The 21,233-nt window shown below is 39.7% G+C and overlaps 3 protein-coding genes across 4 annotated transcripts; 2 read left to right on the plus strand and 1 right to left on the minus strand.

Moving 5' to 3' along the window:
• The first annotated feature begins 482 nt into the window (after nucleotides 1-482).
• On the plus strand, nucleotides 483-2,165 carry nkx2.7 (NK2 transcription factor related 7). Its single transcript, XM_068566810.1, has 2 exons — nucleotides 483-726; nucleotides 1,612-2,165. Exons 1-2 carry the CDS (start codon nucleotides 483-485, stop codon nucleotides 2,163-2,165), a joined length of 798 nt encoding a protein of 265 aa, XP_068422911.1.
• Nucleotides 2,166-7,084: 4,919 nt separating this feature from the next.
• Nucleotides 7,085-7,996, plus strand: nkx3-1 (NK3 homeobox 1). The gene is made up of 2 exons (XM_068566773.1): nucleotides 7,085-7,277; nucleotides 7,596-7,996. The coding sequence occupies exons 1-2, from the start codon at nucleotides 7,085-7,087 to the stop codon at nucleotides 7,994-7,996; spliced, it is 594 nt and encodes a 197-aa protein (XP_068422874.1).
• A 6,074-nt stretch (nucleotides 7,997-14,070) lies between these two features.
• On the minus strand, nucleotides 14,071-19,262 carry slc25a37 (solute carrier family 25 member 37). 2 transcript variants are annotated; one of them, XM_068566935.1, is made up of 4 exons: nucleotides 18,973-19,262; nucleotides 16,389-16,617; nucleotides 15,764-15,820; nucleotides 14,071-14,861 (listed from the first exon to the last, which is right to left on the minus strand). In XM_068566935.1, exons 1-4 carry the CDS (start codon nucleotides 19,165-19,167, stop codon nucleotides 14,332-14,334), a joined length of 1,011 nt encoding a protein of 336 aa, XP_068423036.1. In that variant the 5' UTR covers nucleotides 19,168-19,262; the 3' UTR covers nucleotides 14,071-14,331. The 2 variants fall into 2 exon arrangements, with proteins under 2 accessions (XP_068423036.1, XP_068423037.1); XM_068566936.1 differs by lacking the exon at nucleotides 18,973-19,262 and adding an exon at nucleotides 18,487-18,839.
• Between the last annotated feature and the right edge of the window lie 1,971 nt (nucleotides 19,263-21,233).

Here is a 21,233-nt window from a genome sequence, read left to right on the forward strand (position 1 = left end):
ATATATATATATATATATATATATATATATATATATATGAAATGGGAACTTTTTTTCATATTTTATAAATTTGACTATTTGTGTTCAGTTTCCTTTTCGTGTCACCCTTCTGAGGTCTATAACTTAAAAAAAATCATTACAAACATGTTAGACCCATCGCTAACCAATTGTGTAATTAAATACACTCTCGGAGGGAAGGGTGGATCAATGATGTGAGGGGTTCCTGTAAGGTGAGAAGAAAAGGAGTGCGCTGAGGCCGGGATGGGTGTTGGCCAGTGTTTTGGAGAGGGGTGACAGATCAATCTCTACCTTGCTCTTTAGCCGGACCCTTGAATGATTCAGATCTCCCCATGCCCCTCACTCATCAGCCAGTGAAGAGACGCGTCCGGCAGCAGCAGCAGTAGCAGCAGCAGCAGCAGCAGCAGCAGCTTGAGTGGTGGTTGAAGGATCTAAAAGCGCGACAACCGGCTGAGAAGGTCGGGATGCATCCCAGTTCCATGACCACGACGCCCTTTTCCGTGAAGGATATTTTGAAGCTGGAGCACCACCATGATTTTGAAAAGGAATTCCTGATGATTGATCAAGTTGTTCCGATGAATTATGAGCACGTGGACGCTGCCTCCAGGACCAGGGACGTGTGTGACTGCCAGCCGGAGCCGTGCGCTTCTGGGATGCAGGAGAAGCTCGACGTGCACCACTCAGCAGCAGAAGAGGAGCTCGATGAGGGTGAGATGATGCGTCGTTCAGGTTTAAGCCGAACGACGCAAGGGGCCTTGAGCGCGAGCTAACAGGGATACCGTCACTTTTTTTTTTTATTTCCTTGAAATATCACAATTGAAAACATAGATTATAAGTAGACGATTTATCTTCAATAAACATAAATACGTGGAGAGGTCCATACATTTGCGATATTTTGCCACCGATCCAAAAGTGATCGAATATAGTTTATGACATTCAAAACTTTAGTATTGTTTGTTGTTTCGTCACTGTGATCAGTTATTACGATCTCTATAGGTACTCAGTTTAATTAAGTTCTAAGTTTCCAATTGTCACAAATACGGTATTAACTAAATGATCAAATTACAAATAACTAAACTGTATATTATTTTTAATTCAGTAAAGCTATAAAATCTCGGCTTTAAAACGTCAAAACAATCAAATACTTATTCCAACTAACACCGTTTTATTTAATCTTTGTGGTTTTTATTCGACTTTATTTTATTTAATTATTATAAAGTAGACTGTGTTATATATATATATATATATATATATATATATATATATATATATATATATATATATATATATATATATATATATAACATGTGTGTTCTATTGTATTAAATAATGATAAAGTACATTTTCTCAGATTTTTATTAGAAGATAATATGTTTTCGTTTAGCAGAAAGAAAAAAAGATTAATATCAGTGATGCTGTCAGCACTGTACTGACATCTCTCTTCCGAATCACAATCCTTTATATGTCAAAGAAACAAATGATTTATTTTTGTAGGCCTATAGTTTAAGTGTATAAAATGTTTTTAGACGCCTAATCATTCAGTTTCAAGAATTGTTGTGACTTTGTGTGACTGTTTTCCTTTATATTGTGCAGAGATATGCGGTCTCGACAGTTCACTTGACTGTGACAAAAACCCCAAAAGCAGATCCCAGCTGCGCAGGAAACCCCGAGTCCTCTTCTCCCATTCCCAAGTGTCCGAGCTGGAGACGCGCTTCAGGCAGCAGCGCTACCTGTCCGCACCGGAGAGAGAGCATCTGGCCCACGTGCTCAAACTCTCCTCTACACAGGTCAAAATATGGTTTCAGAACAGGAGGTACAAATGCAAGCGCCAACGACAGGACAAGTCTCTGGAGCTGGCGGGGTATGCACCTGCAGCGAGGAGGGTGCCGGTGCCGGTGCTGGTGCGGGACGGAAAGCTCTGCAGCGCAGGTGCCCATACAGCAGCACCTTATAATGTGACTCTCGGACATTATAATCCCGTTTTTGGATATGGAACCAGCAGCGTGTACGGCTGCGGGTATCACAGTGCGTCACCGTCAGCAGCACAGGTGGCGAATAGCCAACTGTTAGATTTAACAGGGAACAACGAGGCGCCCTTCAGCCGCGGACACTTCCAGGCTTCCTTACAAGGCGTAAGAGGCTGGTGATTAAAGCAAGAACATGGTCTGTATGCTGTGATATCAAATATTTCAATGTCAAATTTCTATCGGATATTTTGTATGGACTGTATCTATTTGTAGTTTTCTCTTGTTTAGAGGCAAATAAAAAAACACAGCTGATTAGTTAATGCTCACTGTCTTTAAGAGTATCTGTATCCTTTTGTCTTCGATACTTTTCAAAGTGCTACACATTCTGAATTGGGAATATCAAATAATAATATGAAGTTTGTATTATTGTTCACGACAAATAATCCACAAAACACTCACTTGCATTCATGGAATGCATTTAAATCATTTTATTTATGTGACCGTTTTTAACCTTTTTTAAGATGTTTTTAAAGTTGTTTTATATCGCGTCAGCTAACATGAACTGTTTGAAGCTTGACATGCTTTCTAAATACCGATGTGAAAACACTTTAAAAGCGCTTAAAGGCTGAACCCTAACTTGATATTATCACATTTTCCAGTTATAATAGGTGTTGGATCCAAAAAACAAAACAATTACAGACTCTTTCGTGATCGGTTTAACTCTTTAGCTGTCGTCTGTGGACTTTTATCAAAGGGAGCCATCAAAAAGCTAATGGACGAAGTGACATTTGACCTGACAGGCTGCTCTGCTCTATCAAACTGAGCTCATTATTGTCCCATTCACAAATCCGCTGATAAGGCTGGAGAGCTTGTCCTGTCCCGGAGCTTTGCTTGGTAAACAAACCCGCAGACAGAGTGGCTCTTTAACTTTTTCAAACTTTCAATCAAACGGGAAACAGTACCAGTCCGACCTGTCACTCACAGATGAGCGCAGCAGATACTGAAACCACTTGCATTGGAAGATGTTCTCTCAGTATCATGAATGGCATATGTTTGATTGGCTGTTCAACTTAATCCAGTACCTGGAAAACAATACAATTAAGGAAATGTGTGTTTTTTTTTTACTATTTTAATTTGGAGGGATTTCGAATATCACAGCAAAAGCTCATAGCAAAAACGCTTCATCATTTTTTAGTAATGGATATTTCAAATGTATTAATCATTCAATCTTGCTTGGCTTTTCATGCTCCAATTTTATTGTATGTATAAATAATGAATGTATAAATTAAGTGTGATGTTCAATAGACATGGACTCAGAACCAAAGGGCCAGAAGCAGAAACACTTCTGGGAGGAGAGAGGAGCTCAAGGAGCATCTCTGCAAAGATAAGGATGAAGCTGTAGACAGAGAGGAGACCAGAGACACTTCAAGAGATCAGATAAAGGCTCTTTGTGTGTGTGTGTGTGTGTGTGTGTGTGTGTGTGTGTGTGTGTGTGTGTGTGTGTGTGTGTGTGTGTGTGTGTGTGTGTGTGTGTGTGTGTGTGTCAGAGAAAAATAAAAATATTCATACATTTTATTTATATAGCGCTTTTCAAAATTCTCAAAGTCGCTTTTCATGGTTAAAATTAACATAAAACAAGTACATCATATAAAATCACAGCATTAATTACAAATCAAAAGCAGATTTAAAAAGGTGTGTTTTGACTGGTGAATTAAAAGTTGTCAGGTTGGTGCAGTCTCTGATGGGTTTGGGGAGTGAGTTCCAGAGGGAGGGAGCGGCGATGGAGAAAGCTCTGTCACCAGGTTCGGTGCTTGGTCCTGAGTGAGGTGGACAGGAGGTTGGCATCAGAGAAACAGAAGAGAAAACAACGGAAAAAGAAAGGGTTTGTATCAGTTGTGTTAATTGAGTGTGTTCTGCAAAATCCATGGTTTTCAAGTACGATTTATCTTTTTCTACCCAAAAATAAGAAATACCTCAATTTAAATACAATGTCAGTCAAGTCCTGATAAGAGTTTTTTTTTACACTTTCACTAAAGATCGCCACATCTGTATTTTGTAGGGTTTTTGTGCTCTATTTGTGTGTGTGTGTGTGTGTGTGTGTGTGTGTGTGTGTGTGTGTGTGTGTGTGTGTGTGCGTGTGTGTGTGAGTGTGTGTGTGTGTGTGTGTGCTATAGCATCTGAGCAAGGGAGCGAGGAAGAGAGACTTGAATGGAAGCAGAATACCAAATAAAGATAAACACTGTGATGATGAGGGTCAGTTGGTGACGTGATTCTGACCACCAGTGAAAGACATATTATGGTTTCGTCAAAAAGGTTTTAACTCATGCTGTAATTACGTCAGTTTTAGAAAAGCAGATATGTCTCTGGCTGTGTAATAGCCTTCAAATCCCTGTCTGATAATCTGATGTTTATGATTGGTGCTGTGATGATTCACAGACTCAGGATCAGAGTTCCTGTGTTCAAACATCCACCCTGTAACCACTAAATACTGCACTTATGAGCTACACAGGATGGAAGATAACTATTGACGGTGCATAATCAGACTCTCTTCAAACTAATCCTTTGGTAAAATAGCTCATTGTGTTGTTGACTTGATGTTTGGCTTTAAAGCACCCTCTACTGGAAGACTCCTACACTTTCACATGACTTAACATGTATTTATCACACATGTAGGCTATGTGAATATATATATACAGATTGAAAAGGGGTTCAGCAGTAAATGGACAATGGGCGGTGGTAGATAGAGAGACTATATGGTTATTTTGAATACTTTTATATCTTTTTAGTTAAAAATCTAACATGGATCTCTTGTAACAGAGATTTGTCTGTAAACCTCTGATTGACTTGTTCCCAATCAGAGGACATATGTGTAACACCATACAATAGACGGAATGAAACACTTGTGCAATAACCCAGGTGTGGGTTACAGGATAATACAACAGTGATACTGAGCAGATAAAACTGTGACTAGACTAGATCTAACAGTTACAACAAAGTCTTGCTGCTTCTCATCTCAGACAAAGAAACAGCAAGAATACAACAGAAGATTGATGGTGAAACAACTTTTGGTGGCTCAAAGAAAACATCGTCACCACATAGTTTGTACTGTGGAAGACAAATGCCTCTCCAGCGTTAAAGGTCAGAGGTTCCACTGTGTCACATCTGATGCACAACTATGCAGCCAAATATCTGTGCAATGAACGCTCAGAAGACAATAAATAGGAAGGAAACGTCAGTCTTTTCAACTCAGAGCAATCATGTGGCTTGTCTCAGAATAAGGGCTGAGGATGACAGCATATGAGTCACTCTCACTGCTGGCTTTGTTTACACTGTTGACATTGAGCTGACTGCACATATCATTTGGCCAAATTAATATGCTACTTATGATTATCAAACATGTGTACAATGTCAGTTTAAAGATGTATTGAAGTGAGGTTCAAATAAATAGATTTTCAGTGGAATCAGAAAGCTGCTTAACTTTGGAAGCCTGAAGTATTTTTCATTAGATTTCATTCCATATTCAGCGCTGTATGCTCAAAACAATACACAACAGGGTTTAGAAAATATCAAAAGAAAAATTGTGCAGGGAGAAAAAGGGAAGAAAGATTTCTGGGCTTACAGGTCAGCGTAGAGTTGCAGACGGATGGTCACAGACAAAGAATTCAAGGTGAAGCGTATCATACTAATGATCTTAATACTGTGTTGACAAGACAGCAGCTGATGCTTAAGAGGAACCTCAGTAGATTTAAAACAGATGGCTTTTGTATATGAAGATGCACAAACCAGGGCAAATGCATAAACACTTACATCATTCAGTTTGGCTTTACATTTCTATTGCACATAAAGAAATGTACATTGCGCTTAACACTAATGGAAATATGATAACGGAAAGTTTAACTGTTTCACTTTTATTTCATTTAAGCAGTAATAATGCAAGCACTCATCTAGTTGACATTGAGACTGCTTGGTGTATGATTGGTGGCCAGGAAGCTGGAGGAGTCAGCGGGGCCAAGGGCCACGGAGAGGATCATGTTTATCATACCTACATTCATGCATTTCCAAACGAAGCGTGAACTCCCAGAGGAGCACAGATACTGCTAGTAAACGCCTCGTTCTCTCGGAGAAAGCCAGGCTGAACCACGGAGAACAACAAATACACAGCCAACGAGTAGCGACTCAGTCTGTTTCAGGAGCCGGCCTCAATGTGTCGAAGTCATTAGTGCTCCGACCACCCACTCTGCTGTCCACCGGCTGTCCCTCCTGCAACGCAGATAACAGGGTTACTGCTGAACTGATGGGGGCATGAAGACACATATCCAAATGACAATCAAGTTGAGAGAGATAATCCACTTAATATTTCAGTAATAGTATTGCCTGGACACACAAATGTTTTCAAAAGTGCCCTCACTGTTTACCTATCTGATACACGTTTACTCGCTCGTTTCTTAATGTCGTAGAGTTAATTTAGCCCAGATAATTTGTAAGTAGATCAAAACAAATATGGGATTAAACTACAGAACATAGAGTACAAATACACTTGTGATATTCCATTACACACAAGAGTTTCTCATATTTTGTCTTACTAATTTAAAGAATAGACTTAATTATTAAGACACCAATATTATATTTGAATCTGCTGTAGTCTGTGTTAGTTTAAGTTTACTTTATCAATTAATAACTTAGTGTATTGATACAATCTTCATAAAAAAGGAACATAATCATATGTGACAGAATGTACATATTGTATATAGATTAAAGTACATTGATTGTTCATTTTGTTTTCATGAGCATTAGAATCATTGAAACACTTCACGTGTAATAGATCACGTCAATAGATATTTTAGATAAGACACTAATAATGTTTGATCTCAGAAATTCCCATCAAGTTGATCTGAACAGGCAAACAAATGAAAGTTACTGAAACAGTTGGCAGCAGTAGTTGGCCCGCCTCCTTCACTTGCCGGTGCAGTCGGAGTAAACCCGCCTCTGTTCTTGTATAAATTCAGACCGTGTGAGTGTGTGAGGACACACACTGCTTCAACCCAGTCCCTCGCTGTAGCCCTCTGCCCCCGAGAGGCTTCTGATTTGTGGATTACTGGATGGAAATGTCTGACACAGTCAAACCTGTGACCTCGTTCCTCATAGAGGACATCCTCTCCGTTAAGGATGGTACAGTATTTAATGGCAAACGCTGTTCACAGAAGATGGAACGATGTTCTCAATGGAAAGAAGGATCTGAAAAGTTGTCAGAGCAACTCTGCCCTCAGGGGACAGCCTTTGGAGTGCAGACAGGTGAGATCCTGCAGGCCTTCAATCGCAGGAATGTAAGACTAGCCAATGGATTTGTGTGTATTAGACTTTGAAATGTTTCAGAAGATGGCATGAATCTGTGTGCGATGAATAATAGGTCTGTATCAACACGTTGTGTCAATGTAATATTTAAAAAATATGTTAAAGGGAAATAATTGTTTTTTATCTGAGAGCATGTTCAAATCATAACCTTTTTGATGATCATGAAGCGCTCCACAGCCGGACATGTGTACTCCACCAAGCTGACTGTTACAGAGTATTTTCCCCTCTTGTTGACTTTATCACATCTGTACTTCATAGGGTCCCTGGACACATCCTGTCCCAGCACCTCAGAGTCCAGCGGGTTTTCCTCCTTGGGGAAACAGAAGCGCTCCAGAGCTGCGTTTACACACCTCCAAGTGCTTGAACTGGAGAAGAAATTTAACCAGCAGAAATACCTGTCTGCCCCAGAGAGGGCTCACCTGGCCGGCACCTTAAGACTAACCGAGACCCAAGTGAAAATTTGGTTTCAGAACCGCAGGTACAAGACGAAACGAAAGCAGCAAACATCAGAGTTCTGTAAGGACGTGTACAAAGCAGAGGCTCTGGGCCTGAGAGACGAGCTGGTCCGATCATCACTGATCACCTCCCTCTGCAAAGCGTACGAATGCAGACCCTACATGTGGGACTACAGGGGCCCCTGGGGGCCCACGTTGTGGTGACAGTGAAATGATGTATGAAGCTATGATTTATAATCATAAACTTACTTTTAGTATCCGTGATATTACTTTATGTACACTATTAAAGTTGATTATTTGTTATTTGGATGTTTATTTTGAACCCAATGCTACTAGTACCTGTGCTAAAGTTATTTTGTTCATACACATTCTGTAATTTGTATGCTTTAAGAAATATGCCAAAATCCCATATGGCTTGTGGTAATGGAGACGATATGGGTTTGTAGAATTAAACATTTGATCAGTGATGTCAGTTGCAGTATTGTTGACTAATTCATTATCAAATCATTGTTTTCTATGAAGCTCTGTGTTAAACAGTATCTCAGTTATAAACATGCGCAAGTTGACCTTTAGCCTATTTGTCCCATGACTTTGTACTTTCAGCAAACCATAATCATTTTGTAGACATGTAGTACTTATGTTTGTAAATGGTAATCCTGGCATATCAAATGTTTTGGGGGATTTAAATCAACCTATATAGGTGACAATTATTTGTAGGTAACTGTGAAGCAGCTGGGTATTAAAAGTCATATGATAATACTGACAATGTGAGTGATTCACACGCTAGACATTTAAACCATCTACGTGGAGTTAAACTGTGATAATACAGAACATCAACTGTACATGAGAAGATAAGACCAGACAGGCATGAGGGTGATATTGTAAATGAGGGCCAAAGAATGAGATCTGATTCCTTTAAAGAGCTCCTGACCTGATTACGGGGAGATAAACTGCATGACAAACGCTGTGAAACGAAACTGCAATTTCTGGTCTGAGTCATTTAGTCTAAAACTATCGTTTGCTAATCAAATAAAAATGAAGATGCCAGTTTTTCACATCATCATTGATGTGACAGTAATTATTATTGTAACAAAATCGGTTTGTTAGCATGATTACCACTGTGGGACATACAAAGGGCGAGAGAAGGTGGTTGGAATGCCATCTGACAGAGTCAGTGTTGGTTATTCTCGAAGGTTTAGTCAGGACAAACGGGTAAATGTAACTTTTTCTTAAGGCTTTAAAAAATAAACCAAAATAATAATGTTGTCAGAGTTGCAGTGTATTGCCTCTTCCAAAAATAGATTCTCTAGATAAGATAGTATTGCTGCACGTACTTTGAAAGATCAGTTCAAGACTGTTGTAATGTATGAGAACTATCCTTGTGAAAGCTGAATAGCAGCAATGTGGTCGAAGAAGTGAGTATAGCTTCATGGAGGTTAGCATGCTGGGCTGAATAAGTACAGAGTCGATAAGATGGCATGCACGATTTAGGGCTTTACATATTTAAGGTGGGTAAGTTTGTGGTGACACAACCAAAGTGTGGGCAGAGGACTGATGGAATTGATAGAAGGAGACTTAAGATATCTCGCGCCAGTAACCTGTCTGACTTTGTAGAGTTGCTGCCCTCATGGGGATTAGTCTTATACCTATGGCAACATGTGTCATGACCTTGTTTTTCTTATTCCTTTCTGCTGAATTGATGATTCCTCTATCCTTTTAAATCCTTCTGTTGAGAGTTTTCATCAACTTAATTTGAGTTTTCATCAACCTAAATTGTACGATACAAATTATGGCGTATCTTTGAATGTCAAAACTAATCTTAATGATTTCCTTCGAGTGAGTTCTTATCAACAGCATCATTCATTCTAGGTCCTTGGAGTAAACAGGTAATTAGACATGAAGAGGGCAGATAGCATCTGTTTTGACGGCATTGAAAATTTGACAGTATCTCTCAGCGTCTCTCAGTGTCTCAGGCCGTTCACGAACACGCTCATCAGATAAAGGAGCTTGTTGAAGGGTGAAGCTGAAGGTTAGGAGAACTATTCTTTTTTGCACTTGCCATTGTAAAACCTGCACTTCCACGGGCTCAAAGAGACACGGTACATTGATTCACAAACACAGAAGATTTAAAAACAACATCCTCTTGTCTGTTGCTTTTTCTGGTTCAGGGAGTGTCTCTAAATGTGTCTGCGCACACCTGGATTAACTGGATTTGTCAAGTAAATGATGAAAAGCAGCGTGAGGAGTGTACTGCCTTCTCTCCACTATAACTGGATCATAGGTTTTGTGAGTATGGTCACATAGAGATTTTCTGGGCTATGGGAATAAAGCAGGTAAATGCCATTAAACACATTGTTAAGTCTCAGTTCTCAAGAGTTGATCTTTTTAGTTTTTAGGGATCTGATTGTGGGATGCAGTGTGGTCATGGAGCCTGTGCTGTGCTGTTCAAGGTGGCCAGAGATGCTTCGTAAAACAAGCAGATCTTAACAACAGATGAGGAGAAAAACTAAACCCGACCACAAAGACAGCCTTTGTCACTGTTCAAATATGCCGTGACTGGCTGACAAATTTGTTGGAGTTGATAAGGCGGTTTAAAACAGCCCTGATCTTTTCACATGGAAAAACTCGTAAACTTCCTTGGTTAATGTAACTGGATCCCTCATGTTACGGTACCAGTAGAGCAGCTGCTTTTCTTCTCCCATAAGCAGATGCTGCTTATCCGATGGTTAACATTGAGTAGGAGGAAGACTCGAGAGAGAGAGAAAGAGTCATTTTCTAGTGTTCTTATCTGTGGGATGAATATATAAAGTGGGACAGTTTACTTCAGATTAAAATGATTAGGGCACAGTAGGACTAGCAGAGTAGACATGGGCTGAGGGCGCGTTCATTGTGCACTTCAGATAAACAACCTGCTCATGGACAAGGGCGAAAACTAAATACAGCAGGGACAACAACCTCACAGCAAGTGTACGTGTTCTGAGGCACGCTGGTTTGAAATAAAGCTCTGCACTGTCTCTATCTCAATAAAACATCTGATTGGCCTGTTTTTTTTTTTTTATGTCATTACATGTCGGATACACTTGTAATGAAATAAAGCATTCACATAAACGGCTAAATAAATAAAACTCAGGAACAAAACTTTAGCATTACTACTGTGAACAACATGAAGTAAATGAGGACATGCAAAGACTGAAGTGTATGCATCTAATCCTGTACTTTTAAAGAAATGTGATATTCCCATGGGCATTGTGTGACCACCAGTACTTACAAGAGTGCAACAGCGCTGGACTGATGATGACATCAGCATGTGTGTCCAAACAAAGCGTTCCACGTGTCTGTGACGACAACCCGTAAATGATATTACACCGCCCTCTGCTGGAGCTGTGTAACTCCTGCAGGATAGTGCTCACAGCACTGAAAATTACATTGAAAGAACTTCTTTCGTATGGACTGTGTAGGTTAGTAAAAGTTTCTATTCAAAATAAACTGAAGATGAGAACGGTGTGTTGTGACGGCCCCTGAGTACTGCAGGTGTGCAGTGATGGCAGAGCACCTGGGCCGGCAAGTAGAATAAGAGGCCAGCACTGGCAGTTGGGCGGCGCTTGGAGACTAATTGCACTAGCAGTGGGTGGAATGTATGAATGAGTGACGAGTGTGTTTATAACCTTGGTAAAGACATAAGCAGTTGTCCAGTTAATCAGTGCAGGCAGAAAGATAAGAAGAGCTCATAACTGCATTCATGTCTATGGCTTTCACTCTTTTAAATTAGTACTAATTTAAACTTATATAGTATGTTGTATTTTATTTGTTATAAGGACAAATTTATCTCAAAAGCAGTTTGACTCACAAAGAAGAAATATAGTTGCTCTGAAAAGGTGGTAGTTTAACAAAAGCCCCATTAACGTGTAAAGCTCCTGGGGAATTAATTTTTATGCAGAAAGAATAAAGACAAAGCACCAACTTCTATAGCACTTAAAGGACATTGAACTAAATCAGTATTTGTGACAAAACACATAAAAACACAGAATTTTTCCCTTGCATGTTTATTTCAGCTCCAGTGTTACATACTGTAGCAGCATTATGACAATCATTTCATATTTGCATGGTAAATATCATGTTCTGGAGTAGGCTCTCTCAAAAAACATCCCAGCTCTCATTTCAATTATTTGTGCGTACTAAAACTACATTATGAAAATACCCATCTAGAATATGAGCTCTCCTGTATCCATTAAAATAAGCATTAGGATCACGTTAAAAGTACCAGAAAACAAGTTTGGGAATAATGATTCACTTTTATGAATCCACATTCCAAAGGAATGATGGGGGCGAAAAGCTGGTAGCAATTATAATGTAAGTAATAAAGAAACTAATCTGACTGGCATCATTTTACTTTTGTTTATCAAATGATTCACTTAATATCCGGAGTGGAGTTTTGTCAGTAGCCCCAAAGGAACACAACTGAACACAATGTGGACAACAAACAGCAATCTGCGATTACACTTAGCTGAGAATAAGATTTCATGAATCTATGCTAATTAAGACACATTCATGTTCAAGGAGAGAAAAGAGCTCCTTCATGTGAGAATAAAATCACTTGTACAACTGAATTCGAAATAAGTAGTTAGTCTAAAAATGAATAAAATACAAAAACAATAAGTCAACATGAAATTTTCCAAACATTGAAAACTTTCCAAAATACCATACAATTTGTACTTTAACTGCTTTTTCCTCACGAATTTTCAGAGTCAATGAAAAAAATGAAAATGTTTTTCTGGCAATAAGCTTCTCGAGGATTTAGAATTTATGTGATTAAGCAATTGAACACTCTGATTGGAAACTATGGGGCAAACAGGTGGCATGGCATTTCAAGCAGGCAAATACTCATTTAATTACAGGTTAAAAGTAGGAGGCATAGAATGCAAAGCATGTCTTTGGTATAGTAACAATCATCTCACTGAACAAGCACAAAGAATCTGCTGAGGGTTTATGAGACCACTGGAATCTGATGAACTCTCTGAACTTTAACAAAGGAAAGAAAAAAAAACTCCATAATTAAACACAAATAAATCTAACTGCTTGTTGGATAACATCAATATCTGGAGGAATGTCTTGACGACTGGAAGGAAAATATTTAAGAGGTTGGAGAGAGCAGTGAGCACACAGGAAATGTGAAACTACAACAGGATGAGTGACAATAAAAGAAATAGCTTTGCCTGCTCACCAGCGGCTCAGACTGTTACTGGACTCATAACAAAGAGATCCGCCAGTTTCAAAATGAAATAAAAGTTACAATGTTACATTTTGGATCACAGAAAGTCTGCACTTAAAAGTTTCAGTCATTCTGTAAAAAATAGTTAATATAGGTTCAAGGTCAATATAACACACGTACACAAAACAGGCCACTCAAGCACAAAACATAACACCAGTAAAAATGAATGTCAAGGTTAAGATGTGGGCAACATCCTGAGTAGCAGCCTTATTTGACCCACCTTCAGACTCGTAGAATGCAGTCTCTCAGAAATAGTCTCACTCTCAGCCAAATACATATTAACAAGCTGCCGTCTTTCTACAACAGGTATAATTCTTCAAATTGGACTATTATTGGGCACAATTCAGGAGCAATGTTCCATTTAACAAGGCAAATAACTGGACTAGTACTGCCTACACACCTTTATACGGAGAGAGGAGGGTCTCTCCGTAGGAAAACATGGTATCAATATGGAAGCAAAATTATATAATAGAAAAATAGAAGTGCTGCAGACTGGCCTTTGCTCGTCTGGTGCAAAGACAATAATCAAAAATAAAAATAAAACAAGTTCAACTTTGACCTCATTTATGCCAAAGAGCCGTGATAAGACGTCATCTTGTACAAGAATAAAACGTGTGTTTACTTGAATTCTGCTAGAAAAAAGAAGTACGGAAATTAAGATTTTCTCCGTTAAAAAACAAAAAGGCAAAAAGAATAAATGGTGAAGCAGTGTTTAATATTCATGAGGCACTTGAAAAGTGTAACTGTTCTGAAAAATGGAGTGAAAAATTATAAACGTGTGGTGATGTCTTTTTTATATATAAATATACAGTGAAATAAACAAACAGCATTGTGTTTCCTCCACATCAGTAAAATATAAGCCTCTGAAAGCTAACAAAATAAATAAAAAGTTCCAACATTAAGATCTATAAACATCATTCAAGACAACTCAATTCTACAATCTCCACATGTAGAAAAGAGTTTGGTGCATGTGTTTGTGGGGTGGGGGAAGAAGATGACCACTCAACTCTTCCATGTGTATCAATTCTTTTAACAATAGTATTCTCTGTTCCTGGTTGTGCAACATCTTAACTTAAAAACACACACAGATTTAAGTGAGTGAACAATAAGGAAAGCCATTGTGTGCCACTCCTTTACCATGATAACTTCCCTGTGAGACACAATTGATGTTATTTCCTCAAACAGGACACAGTGAGCTCATACAGCTTGAGGTTGGAGTCTTCTTCAATCAGTTCCAGTAGTGGTGTAGTTTGCGCCGTCACACTTTCCATTACATCGGTCGAGGTCCTGTCTCATGATCCAACTGCTGCTTCGTCAGGAAGTACTTGAAGAACTCGTACACTGACCAGGCGATGGCAGTGGAGGGCATCTGGTATATAACCCGAGCTTGGGCCCCTTTGAAAAAGGCTGCTAGCCCACCGAGCCGGTACACTGTCCTGATGGTGTTAGCCATCCCCGATAAGTGGCCGCTGATGTTCATGGAATTCAACGCTACATTCTCTTGTGTGTTAAGCAGAGTTTTACAAACGTCGAGTGGAGTGGTTATTGCTGCGGAAATGGCTCCCGCTGCTGCTCCCGACACTATGTGGCTGCCAGGGTGGTAAAGTCTGTGAGGGTTCAACTGTTCCTGCATCAGCTCGTAGGTGATGAAGTGAACGGCCTGGAAAGGGATGTTCATTGTCAGCTGCGTGCTGTAGCTGCGGTAGAAGGCTCCTAAACCCTCGGTACGCGTTATGGTTTGGAGACAGTCCAAAAGTCCTCGATATGGCGAGTTGTACATTTGCATTCTCTGCTTTACCACTGAGCCAGGAAAGAAACAAGTAATCGTGTTAGCATGGTTCATCACATACATTTCATATGCATTCCATACAGCTTCATACTTTGCACAAGACAAGTAATAATCTTGAAAAAGTTCCTTTCACAGAATGAGGAGACACAAAAGGTGAGTGAGCCGATGGCCCACTGTTATGTTCAATCATATGGCTGGGAATATTTTATATTTTTAATTTCTGTCAATGAAAACAAAAAATGAATCTGTTTGTTTGAGTGACCTCCCCTGACTGTGGGCCACTCTAAATAGTTTAATTATTTAATAAGTTAAAATGATTTCGTTAAACTGTTCCACAATGTTTTACTCAACTCAAATGGGTGGAAAATTACACATTTGTTGAGGGCTATTTTCTGTTTAGGACTAATCCACATTTAGTTTCTGTCTAGTTTACTTTTCCTCCTGCAAAAGTTCTGACAACTCCGTCATCATCGGTGGAGATGACACTGATGATTACAGGGAACTGAACCAGGACTTTATAGGATGGTGCCAGCGGAACTGGCTCCACATCAACTCTGGTAAGACCAAAGAGCTGGTGGTGGAGTTCAGCAGGGGTAAAATGCACTCCTGATGGCTAAGCTAATAACCCTGATCAACAACACCTCCAGCCCGCTCATATTACTTACTTAAATGTTGTACCATGTCTCTTGTGTGCACTTTACCCGTTTCCTGCTGTAATCCTACAAATTTCCCCACTTCGGGACTAATAAAGGAATATCTTATCTAATCTATGGGGTATTGGAATCACAGATAATACTAGCCTCATTCATTGAAGATTTTGCTCTTTTCATGGGATTTGTTGACAATAGGGAAATCCTAAAAGTTGCGCAACCTTCATTTTCGTTAATAGCGAAAGTAAAAAAGAATGTCTTACCTTCAGCTGGGTTCATGACTGCATCATGGAGAACAGTGGCCACACTACCCGCCAAACCTGTAAGCCATTAAATTACATTTAATTTAGCTGACGCTTTTATCCAAAGCGACTTACAATAAGTGCACTCAAATGCGAGTACAAACTCAGAACAGCAAGAATTCTGAAAGTACAATTTCTTCAATAAAGTCATGCTACAAAGTGCTATCAGTAAGAGCCATCTGTGTGCTACAAAAGTGCTACTACGGCGGGCGCTACCTTCCTTATTCAAGGTGTAGTCGAAAAAAAGATGTTTTTAGTTTGCGAGAGAAGATGTAGACACTTTCTGCTGTCCTGATGTCAATGGAGAGCTCATTCCACCATTTAGGAGCCAGGACTGCAAACAGTCGTGACTTTGTTAAGTGTTTAGCTCAGTTAGAAATCTTTAGTAGCGATTGGGGTGATTTACACATTCATCATGCTGTTTAAATGCTAAAATACACTGCATATCCAAGCATGTTTGGATTTTTCATCCCTCGGTAAACAAGATACGGCATTCAAATTATATTTTTTTCCTCCTCCGGGCCTTGTTATGAAATCTGTTAGTACGACAATCATGAGCTCTGTGTTGAGACGTAGGAGCATGTACCGTTGGCTAAATGGCTGTTGCCTCCACTCTGAATGATGTCACTTAGTGATCGTTTGACCCGTTCGTAGCAGGCAAAGTAGATCGCATGTGCGGGTCCCGCTCCCATCATGGTGATGTTGAGACCCCTGAGTGGTCTGAAGATCCCCTCTGTCCGGATGATCCTTTTCAGAGCCTGGTACACACCCCTGTACTGTGCATTTGGATTTGGCTGGAGGCTCTGCATCCTTGTCTGTAAAAAATAAGAGATTTTTAAACCATTGTTCATCATTAGCTAAGGAACTAAAACTGAGGCTCTGCGTGAATGTGACTCTAAGTGGCTGTAAAGTGTGGACCTGTATGCCAAATGAGTATTGATGCATTGTTCCCACTCGTATTGTCACATTGTTCTGACATTAAGTGTACTTGGCAGTTGTGAGGTCTTGACTGAGTGATGTGTGTCTCCCCCAAGGCTGGTGTGGGAGGCTGTGGCAGCTCTTTGTTTGACTCAGCCATGCCAAGTTATCTGGACACCGCAAAGCATGGTTTTATTTGCAAAGAGATCTGGGGCAGGCTAAAGAGATAGACTGCATCAATCTTCTTCTGCACGTTTCCTTCCTTTGCAAATTAACATTTATTAAATGTTTTAACAGTACTCATGTGAAACATTAAATAATAGGACAAAATTAAACATGTGCACGGTCTGCATATAAACATTGTCTATATAATTGTCCACTATCTAAAATAATTGAAGCATAATACTAAAAAAGGAAACTCCCTAATCTATTACACATCTTCAGCGGTCCTGGCTCAGTGGCAGTTTACTAATCAACACAACAGAAGAGCAACGGCTTACACACACCCTCCACTGCGCAGGGCTGATTCCAAATGTGCACAATGGCGATAAGATGTGCGTGTGTTTTTTAAAATGATTTTTTAACATTGCTTCTGGGAGGTTAAAACCTACAGTTTAAAAGGTTTAGTGGAAATTAATACAAATAGCCACTGAAGTCTTTTTAAACCAAAATTTTGCAAAAATCACTTAAGCAAACTCAAATTGAAAATAAATTAATAATTCAAGCGTTGAATAAATTCACAATAGGTTTTCTGTCAACTTCAGACACACTGATCAATTTTTAAAAAAGCATCTATTGCTCGAAGGTGCTTGTGCAAACTTCAAGAGGAAATAGCAGCAGTGGTATGTGTAATAGAGGCACACAAGCTCGTTTGGAAAGATTATGACACTGAGCCAAAGAGGATGTGTTTGTATTTTTCTTGCAATATGTCAATGAAGTGGCCTGTGCCACATCAAGATTATTCTTAGCACAGAATGCAGAATTATCAAAACAAAACTACATTGTAACAGCTGAGCAGAAGAGGAGGATTGTAGGGGCAAAGTTCACATTCAAACCAGCAGTTTGTGATATGCCCTGCAGACAGAAGCCAATTCTTAACAAGCTTAAAATTCGCCAGTCATTTTATTCAGTTGCTGAACATGAACATTGGGCTTCAACCTCAAAATGGAACTCATTGATGAACAAAATGTGTTTTTCGAGTTGCGCTCTATAAAATGTGCTGAATATAGGAGGGATTCTTCTGTTTATGAACTCATGTGATCTGTTTTAACAAGTCTGGTCCAACAATTGAAAATCTACCTCAGTAATTTGAGCCTGAGGTATGAATGGTAAACCAATACTTGAGTTTTCATTTTAACTTCAAATAAAGTGAAATCTGCTGTGAATATGCACACACATGCAACATTTATACACACTTTACTAGTTTTAACATCTGCTTGAATACTGTAGTGCATTTAGTTGAACTGGTACTTACTGTGAGCAGTGCGACTACAATACATGACATAATAACAACGGTCTTTATCATATTAGTGAAAAGATTAAAACATATTAAGTCTTGGTTAAAACTGGTTAACCTGGACATTTCAACAGGGACACGTTAACGCATCAATCAGCGCCCACAAAAAGCACACTTTGTAACTACACGACATAGTTTTGCAACACTTTGAAAATAAATGGAGGTGACGCTGACGTCATACGTCTAGTTGTAAATGTCAAGGAAGTTTGACATATTGTAGAGCAAAATCAGGTACTTGACCTTCACGTACCTTAATGTTGTGACGTTTATTACCTTTTGGTATGGCATTCTGCATAAGGATAGCTGACATAGAAACGTTTTCACATACAGACAAACGAGCTCGCGATTACTATGACGACAACTTTAAATATGTGACTTTAGGGAAATAAAGGTGACACAGGACTTTTAGACCTGGCTATGTTAGCAAAGTTAAGCGTTACACGAGCTAAACCCAGTGAGGCTCGGTTTAGCTCCGGTAACACGTGGTGTTTTTACTCCGGTTAAAGTAACGTCACCCTGCTCAACTAGTTCGTGCAGTTGAAGTAGGCTGCGGTGCTTGAATTAGCTACCGCCGAGGCTAACTAAGGATGGGCAGGGTAGACGTTTCACAGCTAATGTTGGTTAGCAGCGCGACAGCCAGCTGTCTTCAGGGTTAGCGCAGCTTTGAGGCGAGTTAAGTGAACGAGCCGCCGCAGCGGTAGAACGAGCGCGAGCGGCGTGCGTGCGCGCGCGTTACCTTGACAGAATCCACGGGGTACATCACCGTGTGCTCGAGGATGCCCGCCACGGCTCCGGCTGTCATGTGGGTCGCCACGGAGACATGAGGTGGCAAGCTCTCGTAGTCGCCGACGCTATCCGACGGCTCGTCGTCTTTGCTCGGGACCTGCGACATCTCCAGTGTGGCCACCGCAGGGTCGGAGCTCAGCTCCATGCGTGGAGAGCTCTCTCCCTCTCGGTCTCCCGTGCAAAAGATAGCGCGCACTCAGAGAGGTGTCGGCGGCGTGGACGACCACAACATCATCTCTACTTACGGGAGTTCCAGCGCCCGTGTGACGTCCGCCACTAGGGGCGTGACTACGGTGAACGCAGACCAATCGTTTCTCGTACTCTTGGCTCTTGGTCGGAGGCGACCAATGAAAAGTTCCCGTGGTAGATTCCTCTGACACTTCTCTGCGCTGCTGTTTATCCCTGCCTGCCCCTGGGTTTGAATGGGTTTGACTAAAGTGTAATCGCAGTGTTCCTTCTTGGATAGATTAGTAGGGTTGGTCTCCTTATCTGTCTGCGTCATCACTAAAGAGAACTCGTGCAGCTCTCTTTTTTTTTTTAAATAAGAGCTTTCCCTCGTTTTGAATATGTTCGTACCAGTGGTGAACGTAAAATTCAGACCCACAGGCTACTTCAGTAAAATTGGTAAAGTGAATTGCATTCGTACTACTTTTTATTGTCTAATTATTTAATCAATAACATTGCATCATAGTTTACCAACTGATCATATATATCGTAAATAAAATATCAAAGACTTGCAAAGTAACTTCGTACAATTATCTGAAATGCAGTACATCATAATTGTATTTGTCATTTTCAACCTGAGAGCACAATGGGATTCCCCATCCCACAGCGGACACTTCACTGTTGAGAGAAGAGGAGAAAAAAAAGAAAAGTATTCCATTCAAGAAGTTAAAAACGTCACGCTGCGCAACGTCACCCTCGTCTAACCTGTCCCTTACATTCTGATCCGCAACACTTTATCCTTTACTTCCCAACCACAAACATGCTCTAGTTTCAGTTTCTAAGAAGTGAGTCTTTGTTATCACACTTTCAAACTCGTGGGAAAACAAATCCCCTTGGTGATTAATAAAGTACATATCTCTCTTTCTAGATTAGCTGATACTCAAATAATCACCTGATTTTACCGAATATACTGAAGATTGGTTGGTTCTGTCAATCCAATTTTTTACACACGGTAAGTATATCTGACCCGTTGTTTCTTCAATTGATTGGTTAAATTTGATTTGTAAACGATTATATGAAACGTTGCTGTGTCACGTTTCATTGGCTGACGCACAAAGACGACTGCAGTGTCACCGGGGGCGTGTTGGCCAAGCAGTGTGACATAGCAATGTCAGTTTTCAAGACTGTTAAGAACACTCAATATCTATAATATTAAGTTGATTTAGACTTTGGTCTAAATTCTGATTCAGATGTATAACCGAACAAGCAAATTGTTAGCCAAGCATTTTGTATTATAAGAACTGTAAACATGTTTACAATAAAAGTAACTCACAATATAGGTTTCAATGTGCAAGTGCAATAATATACTGATTTATAATATCCCAAAGTTATTTTTCTGTGGAAGTTGTAATAAAAGGCTATCAGGATGACTAATATAATTTGGTGTCGACCGCAGGAAGGTCTAGCATCCCACATGCAGAGTTCATCAAACTCTTTTCTCACACATTATGCATTAAGTGCTGGATGATGGTAACCTGGAAAGCTCTGGTTAATTTTTTACACATGTGTAATAAAATGAAAACTTTTTTATCAGCCTTGATGAAGACATGTGTTCAGCAAATTCTAAATATATTCCACACCTGATGACCCTCATGTTGTTTTTATGGCATTTGTCCAATTTCCATCGGGTCAGGTCTAACGTCATATTTCTCATTTTGTATGTTTAAACTTGTCTTCAGTATACACTGAAGTTATATGGTTATGGACTGTAAGAAATTTCCTCTAGTCATGAAATGTACTAATTAAAAGAAGCAACCAAAGAGGATGACCAACCCAACATAAAAAAATTGCAACAGCAGTGACAGATTTGATTGAGGCTTCCAAGTAACATTTCAACTCAAATTACCGGAAACCAAAATCTGTAGAGAAGACTGAGATAAACTCTTAACTTTTCAGTGCCAGTGTTTGGAGTAAAATACATTATTCTTTAAGAACTACTGGTTTTAGATCCACTGCATTGAAATACAGACAATGTTGGACTAGTCG

This window comes from Clinocottus analis, unplaced genomic scaffold (assembly GCF_023055335.1).
Source record: "Clinocottus analis isolate CAN_PGR_092001 unplaced genomic scaffold, fCliAna1.0.p SCAF_7, whole genome shotgun sequence".
NCBI lineage: Eukaryota > Metazoa > Chordata > Actinopteri > Perciformes > Cottidae > Clinocottus > Clinocottus analis.